The sequence below is a fragment of the Podarcis pityusensis genome (assembly GCF_964106645.2).
Source record: "Podarcis pityusensis genome assembly, chromosome: 6".
In the NCBI taxonomy this organism is placed as follows: domain Eukaryota; kingdom Metazoa; phylum Chordata; class Lepidosauria; order Squamata; family Lacertidae; genus Podarcis; species Podarcis pityusensis.
The window spans coordinates 62,362,676-62,380,176 of NC_138030.1; the positions used below are offsets into that span (position 1 = coordinate 62,362,676).

Here is a 17,501-nt window from a genome sequence, read left to right on the forward strand (position 1 = left end):
ATTGACTGATGCCCCAAAGAACCTAGTTGCAGGGATTCCAAAGAAAGATGCACAAAATTCTAGAGTGTTTAGTTCTAGAGCTTTATTATAGAGATCTATCAAGAGACTTACACATAGCAATGCAATGCAGGGTTCCTGGCCACTGCCTCAGGACGGACACTGAAGCAGCAAGCACTATGACTTTGTCTGTGAGGGGCTAGTCATGTATGGGTTACTTATACGAAAAGCTGCAACGATAGCCCACTTAACCACTCCTGGTTTAGGGAGGGGCCACTAGGGGCGCATCAGAAGATGGCTGACAATAACATCTCTCCGACCCACACGAGGTAATTTGGAGGCTGTGATGGGAGCCTCCCGGATTGTGGGGGGGGGGGACTGCCCTTGCCTGCTGTGCCCTATACCACCCCCGAATTTGTGGGGATGGGGGCACTAGGCACAATGCCCTCCTGTGGGATTTCAGCGCTCCTGATCCGTGCCACTAGCTGCAAGAACTTCAAAAGAAACAATTTGGATGAAGCGAATGCACACATTTCAAGGAAGGAGGGGGAGTAAAGACTGCTAACAGAAGAGATCTCTGATAAAACAAGACGAGTCGGAGGAACAAGTATAAATCATGAGAAGATACGCCAAGACTCGGTATGGCAAAGGGACTGATGGGGGAGGGGGGAAAAAACCTTTCCTTTCTTTCCTTTATGTGATTAAACAAGAATCCCCCCCCCCACAGGTCAGAAATGTCGTTTTAAGGACTTAAGCTGTGGATTTAAGGCTGTGTGGAGATAAACTTTTGAACCAAAGCATGTTTTGAGAAGAGCGTGGAATGTATAAGGGCTTTGGAATGACGCAGTTAAAAGTGCCGTCGCCATATTGGGAAGTTCTGTCGGAGGACTTAAGTCTGGGAGGAGAAATAGAGAAATAGAGCTGTTTTTATATTGTGGGTGAAACTCCTCAGAGGGACTTAAGAACGACAGTTCTGTAATTAAAGATGGAAAGAGCGATGTTATCTATGAAGGCAATGATATATGGAAACCATCTCGATTTGAGGATTGGAAGAACGGAAAAATTCACACAGGATTATTATTGGTGTTTATCGGCTTAAGGAGACTATCAGAAGAGATCATAAAGAAAAAAGAGAAAATATATGAACAAGATGTGATGTGGAAACAGCAAGATAAGACTGGATAGAATTATGAACTTTGTTTGGACTGATTTGGACATTAACGCAGTAGCAAGAAGATGATCAGAATCCCCCTTCGGATCTTGAAATATGGGTCCCCTCAACAAAATTTAAAATTCGGCTTTATAATTCGGAATTTATGTGATGTGATTTGATTTGATTTGATTTGATTGGCCGGTTAATAAAAATTATTAAAAAAAAAAAAAAAAAACCACTCCTGGTTTAGAGGCTCATTCCCCACTGCCATTCCTTCTCCCAGCTTACTAAACCAGAAGCTAAGGCTTGAAAGCAAGCAGATAAGCATATAGGATCTCCTTTTACAGCTTGCACCGATGATTCCCCTGACTATCAAGATGGTGTTTATAGGCCTTCCAGGACATTTGAACCATTTGGTTCTATTCACGAGGTTGCAAACATGTGGACAGTCCTAGCATTCTGGAAGAAGTCAATTAATACTAAAAAAAACCCCAAAAAATTTTTACACCTCATTTAAGATGTAATTATCTTGGCCTGAAGAAAAAGTCAATGAGCCCATATGCTCCCTTCTCCTTCTCTTCTTACCCCTCTTCCTAGCCTGGCTTGTTAAAACCACAGCTTCCCATGATCATAGAATTTTAGAGTTGGAAGGGACTCTGTGGATCATCTAGTCAAATCCCCTGCAATGCAGGAATATGCAGCTGTCCCATATGGGGTTCGAGCCTATGACCTTGGTGTTATCAGCACCACACCCTAACCAACTGAGCTGTCTGCCGGCAGTGTAGTTTAAGCACTGCTTACAAACCAGGATATGAAACATGGATCAGACATACCACAGTTTATCAACCCAAGATTGTTGTGTCTGAACCATGTCTTAGTCACTCACAATTGCCCTCTGCATATCAACAAATAGCATAAAGTCCTGGAGAGGCCCTAGATGCACATTTGGTCAGATAAATACAGGCTAATGACATTAATGATGGGTATTTCAACTTCTTTTGGAACTCCAGCCCTGCCATAGCTGTCAACTTACAGATTTGAAAATAAGGGACCAGCAGCCTTGAAAATAAGGGACCAGCAGCCAAAATAAGGGACCTGCAGCCTCACCTGTTCCAGGCACTCCAGTCTTCCTGTCCTCCTGCAGTCTGGTCAAACTCATGCTGGTAGCTTCGAGAACACTGTCTAACCAACTTTGTAACCAGAGGTTCAACTGAATAGAATCTGAATCACATGCACCACAAGGCCTATGCAGCCTCAACTTAAGATGGCTCCCTGGCCTGGCTTTGCACTGCAAAGTTTGCAGCAGCACGTGCGACAAATGGCGTCCAGCATTCAAAACCCCCCTCAGCTTGCATTAACTAGCCACACACAAGGCATGCAAGCTCCACCCCCCAGTCGTTCTTAGACTCCTTATTGGGTGAACAACACAGCCAAGCAACACAGTTGGAGCCTCCCTCCTCCCTGGCCAGCAGGGAGGGAGGGAGAGGAGCTGCTTCCTTTGAAATTTAAGGGACATCCATCAATAAGGGACAGTAGCAGGACATGGCGCTGGAATAAGGGACTGTCCCTTCAAATAAGGGACACTTGACAGCTATGCCTATCCCCTAGCCATAATTTGTGTCTAGCCTGGGTTTAGTCTTTTTGTATTCCTAATCTAGCAGGCAGCCACCCTCAAACACTAGTTAATTACTGAGACAACTTGTCCTGTGTCTCCCCACCAAATAGCTATGGCCAGAAATTTCAGCCACCATCATATGAACATTGTCAAATGCCACTGCCTTGACTTATATTTTGTTCCCACATTCTCATTTCAAAATATACTTTCAAATCTAAACACTTAAAAGAGCTTATTTTCAGTTGCGATTCATTTTATGGTCTAGCTCTACCTTCCTTACATTGCTTTTTATTTTTAAGGCCTATGGCCCTACATGCCCTGTCTATATTCCTGTTTTCAGCTTCCATCTGGATTCTGTCATTACAAGCATGTAATTCTAGTTTGAATCTTTATTTGAACCTTCTTACTGCAAACAGTCTCCAAGTGGTCCCTTTCAGCAAGTCTGTTCATGGTTCTAACAGAATTTAAGGCTTGCAGAATTTAGGAATGTAAGGCTGTGGAGGAGATGGTGATGCCTAAAAGCATTGTTGCATTGCACTACTTATGCATTTGAACTATATATAACAGAATTTAAACAGAAAATGAAGGAATCCTGATGTGCTTCTCTTTCCAGTACATTAGGAATAGAATACTTTTGAAAAATAATGAATCAGACAGATTTTCTAGCAGCCGTATTTGACACAAGCATTAGCCTTTCTTTCTACTTTTTAGCCCATTCCCCCAAATGAATCTGTAGGGTGCTTCTATGCCTTTTATGTAATAGATGCCTGGAGTTACATAGCAGTTCTGTACTTCATCTGCTCTTCCTATAATCTGGAATTGTACAGCTGAAGATAATGCTAGACAACACTCTGTTCTACATGAAGAAGAGTTCTGCATAACTTAAGCTGCTATACCAGAAGAATTTGGTCATATATATATATATATATATATATATATATAGTAGGTGCCCTTTCCTCATCTGTCTGCCTCACCTGAGCTGTCGGTAAAGACCCAAGTAACATTTCTAAAAGCCCACTGCTGAACATTTATCTCAACAAACTCAACTACATTACAGTAGACTGTATTGGGTATTTGTGGTTCAGCTTCTTCTAGGATGTTAGTTGAAACACACATATGGTCATAGTGATCAGAAGCCACTAACACTTGAGAGCTGTTTAGTGGCAGGAACTATTTCACTTTAGATACGTAATGGATATGTATCTGTCAAAGTTGCGGTTTCATTTGTATCTCATTATTGGATGACAATCACAGGAGAGTTGCTTGGTATGGTCAAGTTAAGGGATGGAAACAGCAGTCAAAATTGACACATCAATGTATGCAAACCGCTTTATGCTTGCTCCTCAGTGCTGTATCAGAATCTCCAATTATTGAAGTGTGTCTGCATGTATATATTTTTATCTGTGGAAAGCTTGCTTGGATTTTGAATTCATTAGTAAAAAATACATCTGTGCACTTCAGAAGAGAATCCCCAAAGCAGCCCACATCACATCCTGCCAACTGTGATTACCCATTATGAATAATAGAGCAGACGGTTAAATATTCTTTGATAAATATTCTAAACCAACTAGATTCAAACTTGCTGAGGAAGTTCTCATTGAGAGAACACCAGCTACAATTACATTAGCTCTTGCCTGCTTTATGCTTCAAATAGTAATTTACATACACACACAACACCACCACATGCATATGCTTTTGCTATACAGAAGAATATTCTTGGTGCAGTAATAGCATTTAGTATTAGTTTCTGTTCCATGGCCTGAGGTTACTTGTTGGGGAGTGGTGTGCATGTGTACTTTGTGGCACACCATGTCAGCATGCCAGATATATTTAAGCCCATTATCTTCTCCATCTTCTGTTTTTTTAAGGAAGTAAAATGAGAGGAAGCCAGGGAGAAGCCTGGACTTCTTGATATCGCTAAGGAACCCCTCTAAGTGCAAGTGATGGGCAAGAACTACAGTGGATCCCTTTGGGTAGCTACCCAGAATTTATATGTCACCTGATGAGATGTGGCTGGTTATGACAATGGCTGGCATACACAACCACAGAAGTAAAGCTAGCTAGCTGAGATAACTGAGCAAGGAATATGAAACCATGTAGGAAGACTGACCGCAGGAACTAGGCAAGAGGAGGAAGCATCCAGAGTCCTTTGCTCAAGGTTTCCTGCAAGAGTTGCAGACTCCCCTCCTCCATTCTAAGGTTGCAAAGGGGAGCACCGAGGAAAGAAAAGGATACCATCCTGGGTGCACTGATTTACTTCAGATCATTCCACAAACAGGAATCCACACATGAATAATTTTTATGTCAAAACCATATTAAATTGAACATGGTGAGCGTAATTCACTGCAAACTTCTTCTACCCTTCCCTGTTTCAACCAATGGAAGTTACAGTACATGATCAACTTCCATTCAGGTCAGAATGGGAGAAGTTCTGGTGGATGGTGGAAATTCAGACGAACTTTCTCCGGTTGTCAGAAATGGCTGGGCCCAAGAAACAAGGTCTGTGTGAGTGACATGGACCCTTTAGCGCAGTTGAGGTATTACTATTCTCCAACCATTTGGAAGTGCAGTTATAACTTGGTTCCATACAGCACATAATATACTGTCATTTTTACCATTTTTACAGTCAATAAATTACATTCATATTTGCTGTTTACCTATTTATTATTTGTACTCAGATCCATGCTTGTCAACAACGGGAATGATTGAAGCCATTTTTTACTTAGAAGTAGCTCCCTACTTTCTAGAAAGTATATTTGGAACTATTTCCTTTAATCACCAATTGTCTCCCTGGTGGTTGGAGTTTAACACTCCTTATATAGCTAAAATTGCCTTTCCTTTCCTTTTTCTGAACTGGCTTTCTTTAAGCTCCTGCTCTCAGTTGTTTAAGGATTGTCAATCCCCACCATTTTTTCATCCTCATTTATTTTCATACTTTTGTAAAACCAAGTAATACAAATTATCGCTAGCCATTGTGCCCCTGCTGTTCCCTTCCTCAATAGCAGCAAATTGTAGCGGTTAAGGGGAGATGGTGCCAACACTATTCATGCTTCTGGGTAGCATGGTTCAGCCCCTAAGGATTCCCACTTTTCCTCATGTGGAACCTTGTGTATAAATGAAACTGAACAGTTTAGTTTCCTCCAGCAGCTAACTGCGCAGTCCCTTTCTCTTCTACCCCTGCTTGCACTGCTCCAAGCAATGGTATGCATGTCTGTCATTTTACCTGTCCACAGTGTACAGGCCGGTTTTGCAGTTGTGTTGTAGATTCTAAAAAGTCACCACAAATCAGCTCTGAAAAGACATGAAGTATTTGACAGTGATGTAACTTGGATATTCTGTAGAAAGGGAATCAATAAAGGATGGCAATTCTACACAAAACAAAAGGGTAAATTAAATCCAGGATTAGGGGTCAGATGGATTCTTGAGATGGGATGTTTTTATGTCTTGGTCATTTTGTTTCCCCTGGCCTGTAAGGACTATCAAGCTTTCCAGGTCAAGCTGAATCTTTACCACTCAGCTGTATCTGACTTGCTTCAAAACTTAATTTTTTACTTCAGTTTCCTAACTCTTCATACAGCAGCTGCCTAAGGGGCAGAGCATTGATCATTCTCGTGATTCATGAAATCTAAAAGACTCATGCTTTAATTAAAAGTAACTTCAGTTTATCATAAGAAGGGAGTAGATAGAACAAATGGATTTTCTTTTGGTATGCATCTTTTCTGCAACAGCCTGTTCTTAGAAGATGTCCACTAAAAGAGTGATGCATCTTCATGGTTGGTAAAATAAACCTGAAGTTTTGTCCAGCCATCAGAGACACTTCAAAGACTTGAGTGGGATTAGTTATGTGGGATGTGTACTTTAATCAACTTGAAATCCCAGTTCTGTGGTGGGCTAATGTTTGCTGTGGGGAATAATAATTTGCATTCTTATGGATTGATAATTTCTCCCTTTTGAGCAATCAAGCCTTGTTTTCACTGAATCATACAGTTTATAACTATTCATGTACTGCAGTTTTTGGTTAGCCCACCATCTTGGAAATGTCAAGCAAAAGATGAGGAAGGTCCTCAAAATATGTTGCCTGTTTTTAAAAGAGCTTTTCAGAGGCTGGCTTCTGGAAGCATTCAGCTGTGAAGTAGCAGATGTTGCAAACAAGCTGTGGGATGAGGAGAGTGGGAGAATTCTTTCTCACAAAATACAAGAAAATGGGTTCCGCTTGTTCTACAAATAGTCCTCCTTCACCCAAAATCTATTTGCATCAGGATAATATTGCTCATAGTCCCCCCCCCCCCGTCCTCAGCACCAACCCCTTTTTCTTACTCTGAATTAAACATTCTACAGGAAATATTTCAGGTACACAAAAAAGATTTTGTTGTACAACTTTTTGTCTAATTAACAAGGCTCTCCTAGTTATTGCTATCTTCCCTGGACCCAGAGCATTGTAGCAGAGCATGGTTGACATCCTGCACATTTTAGAAAAGGGTCGATCATCATGTTTATGTGAGGTACTCATATATGACAGCACAGACACTTGCTTTGTGAAATAATGCAGGATGATTTACCACACTCTGCTGATTACAAAGAAATGAACGGGCTGCCAGCCAATATACATGCTTCTGTGAAGGTTGTCTCCAAAGTGTGCAGTAAGCCTTTATAACTGCAGAAGCATTTGTAGCTGCCTTACTCCTTATTCTCCTCCTGGAATTAGTACTGTTTCACTTCTGTAGTGTCAGCACACAGAGTTCTGAAATTTACCTACGGCATATTTCTTTTCTTCTTGATTGCACATAATGACACTCCAAGCTGAGAAAACCGTGCTTTTCTTCATTCATTTGGTAAATATTTTTGATATGTCCTCAATGCCAAGCAAGCCATACATGCACAGTTCTGGATTGGTAATTTCCATCTACTAATATTCCATCTGATTGATACTGGCATCCTTTAAGGAATAATATTGTAGCTGATGGATACAGAGATTTCTTTGCATTTTCTTTGTTTCAAGTTTGCATTATCAGGTTTTTCCCCAACTGCTAGATTGTTACAGGTAGCTGTCTTCCTTTTCATCAGAAATAATAAAAAACCTTCTATATATAATTGTCTACCATGGTACCCAAGACACTCTAGTTGTCATCCCAGTGTTTGAACAAGAAACTGATTGAAGTGCAGGGCAATTTTTTATGCTGCCTTAGAAGGGACAGAATCTGATTCACTTAACCTTAATTGCATAGGCTCTGCTGGGCTAGTGAAAGTAAACAGCAGCTAAATGTAATTTTGGCTATCGCCGCAGGCAGATATTATTCCACATACTGTATACCCAGAAGAAATCTACTGAGCAGAGAGATGCTGTCGGTGGGTTCCTCCTGCCCACACAGCTAGGTAGGTTCTCCGCCTATAAACATAATTATAAGTAGCACCTATTCAGAACAGATAGTGTATAAGATGGCAGTAATGATAATCATAACTCTGCAAACTGCCTCACAGTCTTTCTCATCTTCACCATAGACCTTTAAGAAGTGTAACAGCACTGGGTGTGAGCTGACTTGCTGAAGACCGCCCAGATACTGGACCCAATCCGTGCAGGTTGAATTCCAGCCATATTTTCTCTCAGCATTCATTGCAAGCAATTGCTTGTACTAAAAGCTGGCATTGCTTTGCGAAATAGAAACATCATTTGAATGGAATTTTCCAAAGTTTCCTTTCTGGTTTTGGGTGAGGTGGGGGAGCTAGTGTTATCTTATCTATAATTTGTTTGAAATCACCCTTTTTTTTTTAGTTGACAGGGTTAGCATTATCTTTTGGCTTTTAGAGAACATTGTGCTAAGAAGATTCCTAGCAGCTGTTATATGAAGTTTTCCTTTCTTTTGGTTTGACTCATTGTTGCTAATCCCTTTTAGATGGTACAATGACCTAAGTGACAGAAAGAGGAGCCTTGTAACTAATTTTATCCAAATAATGTGCTTTCATGGAATGTACCTTCTGGGAGAAGCACCCAATTACTCTGCCATCAGTATTGTAAAGAGTCAATGAAACCTCCCATCTTTCCCCAGCAAGGCATACAAAATGCTTCAATGTTGTGCTCTGCCACACCAATATAGCATGATACTTTTGACTTATAACTATGCAGATAGCGAGAGAGCTTTTAATGTTGAGAATCTTAAGTAGAATTCATAGTTGTTGATAATTCTATGGAGATAATAACCAAAATATGAAAATCTAATTGGATCAAATTTTATTGTGAAATTTGCTGGTTGCTTTTGAAGATGCAAATCCTGTGAAATATCAAAAGGATAATTGCAGTGGTTTCACCCCACAAGGATAGCTTCTTATAGTTTTAGGATGGATGAAAACGGACTTATTCTAGTGTATACACTAATTAATTGTCAGTACAAATAGGTAGTTTTCTTTAATTTGGCATCGTTCATGCTTGTCCTCAACATGCTTCTTTCAGTCTAGATTTATTTTATCATCCACAAGGGTTGGATACCCGAAAACCCTCCCATTGATTAGGTTATGCAGACTTTTTTCCTTCTTCACATGCCCTCGGTTAATGAAGAATGAGGTGGCATTGCGGACTTGGTGTATGGCCACCCACAATGTAATTAGGAAGGTGTAGATACACATACATTTGCCATAATCAAGACTGCTTACATCCGTTTTCATCTGTTTCACAATAAGATTTTGCTTTTTTGGAGTGAAACCAGTTTCTCAAGAAGCAGTTGGGGAGGGGAGAGAAATGTGCAATAGATCTAGATTGTGTGCAGGCTAGGGAGAAAAAAACAAGTCCTCCTTATCCATTGGTTCTAGGATAAAATATTGTGTTTACACAGCTGAAGTGTTTTGCGGGCAATCGGCCTGAAAATTTCAGACACGAGAGAGCAGTACCACTGGGCAATAGACCTGCTAAATTGTAAATAAGTAGGTCCTGAGGCTTTTGTGTGAGGCACCTTTAAAGTAGTTAGGGTGTGTGTAGGATGGGAATTTGCCGTCCATGTAAAATAATTCCTTTTGATTATAAGCTAGAGCTGTCATGTACAAAGGAGATCCTCCCTCCCTCCCTGCCACTCCTGGGATGGGGAGCGTCTTGGCATAAGCTTAGAACAGAAGTTTCACTCTAGCAGAACTTCCCCCTCTTCCCAAAGCACTGGGATTGGGGAGTACTGGTAAAAGCATTCCACCTGGGCTCTTCCTCTGCACCCCCTCTCCACTCTGATGTTTGCTCTCTCATCCACCATCATCTTAGCCTGGCATCAGGGTAAGCTTACAGATGTTATTTTCCTTGCAGAAGATACTTCTCTGCTGTATTGTTTTTCTTTTTGGATTACAGAGGAGCTACAAACTGCTTCTACTTGTTTCTGTTTCTACAGAGTGTGGTGCAGTGGTTAAGAGCGGTAGTCTCGTAATCTGGGGAACCGGGTTCGCGTCTCCGCTCCTCCACATGCAGCTGCCGGGTGACCTTGGGCCAGTCACACTTCTCTGAAGTCTCTCAGCCCCACTCACCTCACAGAGTGTTTGTTGTGGGGGCGGAAGGGAAAGGAGAATGTTAGCCGCTTTGAGATTCGTGAAGGGGAGTGAAAGGCGGGATATCAAATCCAAAATCATCTTCTTCTTCTACTTGTGCTTCCTTGTAGAGATCCCACGTCACCTCTGACAAACCCAAAATACTGATCAGGGATCTCACGTCACCTTGTGATTCAGGATGAGTCCACATCTGATTTGCATTCCTACGTTTGCCTATAATTCCATTCCATTCCACATTAATCTGCAAAATTAAATCTTCTTAAAAAAAAAATTTCTCGGGCTGCATGTTTCCTCACAAAATATGCATGTGTATTTTGATGGTTTTAAATTGCTGATACCTGCGTTGCACCATTTGGAGAAGTGAATAAGCCAGTCCTGATCCACCCTTTAATTTCGATCTATGTGGTCCATGCTATTTCTAAAGGAATTTGAGAATATCATATTCCTGAAACATCTCCAAAGAGGGTACCATGTTCCTGCCTCCATTATCTGAGTACTATTTTAAAACAGATTCCAGTTTCTGAGCAAGAAGAAACTATTCTGCTTTCATTGTGAAAAAAATGTCTTATGAGCTAGTTACTTGTTTTCTTTTCCTTATGGATTCTTTCATCAGTAAAATTAGGAGGTGGCATTATTAAGGCCTTACCATGGAGCCTTTCTGCTGAGTAGCATTAACAGTTGTAAACCTAATTAATTTGTTCCTTTTCAAGGCATGGCAATGCTTTCCTTATCTGCAAAACAGATAAGCCACCAACTCACACATTATGACATAGGTGTTTGTTTTTTCTCTCGATACAAGCTTTAATGCCCATTTCTGAAAAAGTAACAAGCTGGGAATATAATAGCTTTTTCAACATGATCTGAACGACTGAGGGAACTAAAAACCGTGACAGTCACCACTATATAGAGAAGCGCCAGAAAGATATGCAAAATTAGGTGTTTGCTTCTAAATTGAAACACAGCCCTGAAATGAGATTACACTGATTATAAGAGTTAAATGGATAGATCAGAAGCCTGGTGGGAATGGTACCCTAGTTCTGCTATGTCTGAGATGTAGCTCATATGTGGGAATGAATGTCTTGTGTGTATTATAGCCTCAGCACTCTAAACACAATTAATCCCTCTCTCCTCCCCACCCCACACTTTAAGGTAGGACTGGTGAACTGCTGGCCCTCCCAACCAAAGCTTTTGAAAAGGGCTACCCTTCTTCCTATTTTGCCAGCAGTGGTGAGTAACATTGGAGAGGGCATGATTTTCTTAAGCTGATGCTCTTACACCCTCTGAGCTTCCCAGTTGTGTTCTTCTACTTCTTCCCCCGACTTCTGAGACCCTGTGACATGGTGCTTACTGCAGATCTTCCAAATTCTCCCAAAGCATTTTTTTTTTTTTTTTTTTGCAACGCTGCTCTCATGAGTGGTTTGGGAAGAAGAGGTGAAATGTAAGGGGAGGTTGGTTGAGATAAGTATTTCCTCCCTTCCCCTGCCACATGTTTAACCCCTTATGTGCAAATCACAAATGAAAGAGGAAGCACTGCTTCCTGCTTGGTCTGGCTCAGATATATGGGAGAAAGTCAGTGTGTGTGGAATGCAGGTTGGCTGGGGTGGGTGAATGAGAGTGAGGGGCAGCATCCTCCTCAGCCCTTTAAGCTGAGCTGCCTGGAGACGAGTCCAAGAAAGGTGCTCCCTTCCTATCCTAGGACTCACCGCATGATCAATCTGCAGCCTTGGGAAATGATTTTTTTTTTTTAATTGTTTAAGTAAGGGCTGGAAGGGGAGCAATGAGCATCTCCTGTGACTCATGGATGGCTTCATTGTAGTGGCCGAAGAAGGTCTCGTCGTCACTTTATCGGATTTCAAATACCACTAGTAGTGATTAGTGGTGGCATCTTTGCAAAATCCCCCATTGGAGGCAGCAGTGAGGAATTTGGGACACTGCTCCTTTGTGTCTAGACTGAATGTAGGGCAGTCATGCAGAATTTGGCCATGCCTTAAGAATGTGGGTTAAACCACAGAGCCTAGGGCTTGCCGATCAGAAGGTTGGCGGTTCAAATCCCTGCGATGGGGTGAGCTCCCGTTGCTCAGTCCCTGCTCCTGCCAACCTAGCAGTTCGAAAGCACATCAAAGTGCAAGTAGGTACTGCTCCGGTGGGAAAGTAAATGGCGTTTCCGTGCGCTGCTCTGGTTCGCCAGAAGCGGCTTAGTCATGCTGGCCACATGACCTGGAAGCTGTACACCGGCTCCCTTGGCCAATAACACGAGATGAGCACCGCAACCCCAGAGTCATCCGCGACTGGACCTAATGGTCAGGGGTCCCTTTACCTTTACCTAAGATTTTATAGTACAGGATTTTGCCTTGGTTTGAAAATGCTATTCTTCTGTCAAATGTGTATTATGTGTAAAGTGTTAGTATTACTCTCTCTAAGTGTAATATTGCACAATACATTAAATAACTACCCCTCCCAGCTTTATTCAAATTTAGTGCATTTGTCCTTCATTAGTTATCAGTGGAAGCAGAAGGAAGAGAATAATGTAAATGTTTGTCTATTGATCCACATCTTGCATTTTCAACAAGCTAAAAAGCTACTCATTTTCCATTGGTGTAAAAATGCATTGAGAAACCTTTTGCTGGTGAAAAGATACAACAATAGTGGCAGCTCAGGAAAGCCCACTTATGTTTCTTCTGCATGTTTCCTGCTGCCTCCATATTTTTTATTTTCTTCATTGAACTCAAATTTAAATAATCGTCTGGAAAAAGTTTATTTTTATTTTACAATTTTTGTGGCTACTAATGTGCACTCCCTGACATGTAGCATTATTATAATATAGGCTGAGAAGTATGGATCTCTCATTACAAAGTATGTCATTCCTTTTTTTTACACAGTGTAATGTTTGGGGAGGGGAACGGAATTAGATACAGATACATCTTTGTCTTGGGTTGTCCTTGTGGGAGGTACAGTCATACCTCAGGTTAAAGACGCTTCGGGTTAAATCTTTTCAGGTTGCGTCCCACGGCAACCCGGAAGTAACAGAACGTGTTACTTCCAGGTTTCGCCGTATGCACAGATGCTCAAAATGACATCACACACATGCCAGAAGCGGCGAATCGCGACCCACGCAGACGTGGGTTGTGTCCTGCTCAGGTTGTGAGCAACCAGAGGTACCACTGCATTTGGGAACAGAGGAGTGGAGAACTTGTAGCCATCCATCTGCGCTTAGACTCCAACTCCCATCAGCCCCAACCAACATGGCCAATGGGCAGGGTTGATGGGAATTGTAATATGGGAGGCCATTCCTCTCATAGAGACCAACAGCAAGAGGAAAAGTTGCTGACACCATTGAACCGACATCTAAGACACTCCCTCCAGTGACTGACTATGAGAGCTGCTCTATATTCTGTCAGGCTCTAACTGTTGTAGCATCATTTGCAGCACTGCCTAGTTTGTTTTTGTTGGGCTGTGCTTCAGGAATGAGTGAAGTCCGCATAATGCTATGTGAAGTTTGAGCAAAAACTTCATACAGTTTTTGCTTTGTTGTTGTTTAGTCGTTTAGTCGTGTCCGACTCTTTATGAGCCCATGGACCAGAGCATGCCAGGCACTCCTGTCTTCCACTGCCTCCTGCAGTTTGGTCAAACTCATGTTAGTAGCTTCAAGAACACTGTCCAACCATCTCGTCCTCTGTTATCCCCTTCTCCTTGTGCCCTCAATCTTTCCCAACATCAGGGTCTTTTCCAGGGAGTCTTCTCTTCTCATGAGGTGGCCAAAGTATTGGAGCCTCAGCTTCAGGATCTGTCCTTCTTGTGAGCACTCAGGACAGATTTCCTTAAGAATGGATAGGTTTGATCTTCTTGTAGCAACTACCAACAGCCGGATGGCATGTTTGAAAGATAGGGTGTCACATCCATACACACACACCCCCAGGCCTTTACGGATATGGTAATATTCAGTAACGTGTCTTTCACAGTGTAGGGGGAGGGGAAACTTCCTGTAGTGTTATTAGAACTGATTGTAATGTTGTTTTGATTAAAAAGTGCACAACAAGAAGGTATACATCAGCCAAGGAAAGCATTTGATGGCAAGAACAACACAAACTGCATAGAAAGTACAAAACAATGACGTAACCTGTGTGAACAGCAAGCATCCCACCCAACATTGTCTGCGCCCTACGCTGCTTCTTTTGCAAGAAAATGTTGTGCTCACTAATAGAATCAAAGGTACAATAGAATGGGCATAGATAAGGGTCTAAAGGATCTAAAGAAGAGAATGAGGTTGACCAGGACGATCAACTTACTGCATGTGCTCCTATTGCAATAGAAATACCAGATTTAAGAAACTGCAGAATCAGCTGGGCACTCACCTTTCCTTTCACCTGTCTGAAGTTCTCCTTTAATAATTTTTAAAGCTATGTAGCCTTTTCAACTTACCTCTGCCAGATTTTATTTCATTCTGTATTGCTGTATACTGCCCCAATGTTTTATGAGAGAGCAGTATTTAAATACTTCTATAAATAGATAATTTAAGAAGCAGTGGCATTAGCACCTTCTTCCTAAACAGTTCATAGTGACTATTTAACTCTCGTTTTTGTTTAGGGCTCAGGTGCGATTTCACCATAAAGCAACAGTGAGCGTGATCTTACCTTGCTGCTCTTGCTTTCCACAATAGCAGTGATTGCCACTTCCCAGGAGGCTCTTAAACTTTTATAGAATGTAAGATTGAGCAAAACTCTACCTATTTAGTTGCTTTTGCTTCCCCGCACCCCCTTGCGGGTTTAAAAATGTTTTAATTTGCTGTCTATTGACTGTAGAGCCTTTGGATGAAGATCTTTATTTTTACATTCTGCTAATAATATGGTCAATTCTAGCCTTGCCTTTGTTTGGAGATCATGAGCTGGAGGCTCTTGGTGTGTGTACAAGATCTCTTCTGAAGCAGTCTGACTGATAAAGTGCCCTTTATGTATAGAATAAGGAAGGCCAAACTTGCATCCACTTGTCAAAATAAGTTGAACCAATAAGCAGGTGGAGCAACTGCCGTGTGGGCTGTGAGCAAATAATTCTGAATGAAAACCCTTTAAAATAAAACATGCTGGATTTCAAACAGCCATCCTGTAACAAGCAGGAAAATAATCTGTGTCATTTTTCAGAGATGGGAGGAGGGAAGCAAAGTTTGTGTTGATCAGGTATTTTAAACCTAACATAATGTGGGAAAGGGCTGATGGGGAGTCCTTATGCATTTTTCATGAGCTGGTATATGCAGCTGAATGAATTCAGCGAGTGTCACACCATGTAGCTTGCAGACAAACCACATCCACAAGGAGGCTACTGACACAGAAAGCACTCTGGCGCATTTTCAGAGGGAAAGCCAGGACTGATCAAGCTCTTTTCTGAAGGGATTGACTTATCTGTTCTTCGATTATGCTGCTGTTGCTTTAGGCAGCCTTTTCATTCAGACCTCAGCTGGCTGAATGACTGGCACGGAGGTTCTCGATTTATCAGCATTTGAATCTGCAGCAATGTCTCTGGGCTGTGCTATTGTTGTGTTTTCTGAATGGTGAAAGCTAACACAACATCCAAGCTATGACAGCAAAAGATTCTTCTAAGGAACTTGCTGCTCCAGAGACGGAGATTTACATAAAGACTTTCAAAGAACAAATGCATTTGGAACTCGAGCTTCCCAGAGTGCCGGGGAACAGACCCACCTCTCCAAAAATCTCCCCCCGCAGCTCTCCAAGGAACTCTCCATGCTTTTTCAGAAAGTTGCTGGTGAATAAAAGCATCCGTCAACGGCGACGTTTTACAGTGGCACATACGTGGTAAGGCTACCTTGATATTAATATCTATTTAAAAGGGTGTTTGTGGCTTTGCTTTCTACACTTTTTTTTAAAAAAAGAAAGCCTATTATCTGTTTACAGTACCTACTGCAATAGTCAAATTATGTATATTTACATTATTTCTGCAACTGTCCTTCACGTCATGTTTTTCAAAGCAAACAATATGTTGCTCATGAGGATTCTAGTTAAGCTTTGCTAAATGTGACTTTCAGAATATATCTTTTCCAAGCAGTCTGCCCGAGTGTTGAGAATCTTATCCTGCAATGGATTGTTTTTGGAACCTTACGCTCCAATGTAAAAGACTGTGATGTGGTAGAATTTTGACATGACTGTCATTTGACTGTAGGGCAAAAATCTCCCTCTCACAAAGCATCTTCAAGAAAGGTCTAGCTGGCAGCCAGTTTTCTTAAACTGACAGTTTTTGGTTTTTCAGCCCTTTGTGTGGTGATGTAGCTGACGCTCTGATCTGGAATTTGTTATCACAGAAAATAAGTAGGAAATTGTTCTATTGATCGTGGTAGAGAAAATAATAAAGGATTAGAAACCTGATTAGATTTGATTAATCTGTGCTGTGGCTTTTCTCTTCCCGACATGAACTCTGGATACGTTTCATGGATATGCACCTAGTTCCCGCATTTTTAGGTATATGTTTGATTAACATTCCCAAGTATGTTGTAACTTGATTGTGTGGGTTTTTTTAAATAAAAAACCCCTTTCTCATGTCTATAAACATATTTGTTGATACCTAATTTATAAACTAAGGCGGGATGAGGGCTAGGTGGTGACAAAAAATTGTATGTGCTATATAAGTATGTATACATATATGAAATATACCTATTCCCTTTGATAATTTCATCTACTTACAGTGCAGGGGGGAAATCATTTAAAATATTTTAGTTTATATTTGTGTTAGGAAAATGCTTACTGATGCATTAAAACAATAACTTGCTAAAAAGGAGCTTTCCTTCTCTTTTTGGCATTTGTTTATAGCAAATGAACAGCTGTAGCAGCTGTTTTGAATATTGACCAATACAAGTACATTGGGAAAAGGAAGCCTGATGCCACATGACCACAGATTGAAGCCAATATATTCATAATAGACTATACCATAGGGAAAAGCAATGGGAGTACATTTCAGGCAGCATGTTATTATAAATCAAATTATCTTGGAATGTATCCTTCTTTGGGGCTTACCATACCAAAAAGAAATGTCATAGAATTCAATTTTCTCATGGTTCGAAATTAACTGCACGAGTCACTTCTGTGTAGTTCACTGTCCTAATATCTTAGCTATCCGTTTGCCAGTGCTGCAGTTGGAGTATGGTTTGTTTCACTTGGTCTGAAGACACTATCCGGCTTAGAGACAGTACAAATGGGTTATTGGAAGGATGATGAGAAA

At 41.2% G+C, this 17,501-nt stretch overlaps 1 protein-coding gene across 3 annotated transcripts in view; it reads left to right on the forward strand.

The window, feature by feature from the left end:
* PDE4B (phosphodiesterase 4B) overlaps window positions 1–17,501 on the forward strand; it is a 262,363-nt gene that overhangs the window by 52,965 nt on the left and 191,897 nt on the right. Inside the window, exon 1 of one of the 3 annotated variants that reach the window (XM_081011765.1) lies at window positions 15,458–16,084. The exons of the other annotated variants lie outside the window; for them this stretch is intronic. Coding sequence (XP_080867891.1) covers window positions 15,849–16,084 — 236 coding nt within the window. The 5' untranslated portion in view covers window positions 15,458–15,848. Of the gene's footprint in view, window positions 1–15,457; window positions 16,085–17,501 lie in introns of those variants that run through there. 3 annotated transcript variants of the gene reach the window in all.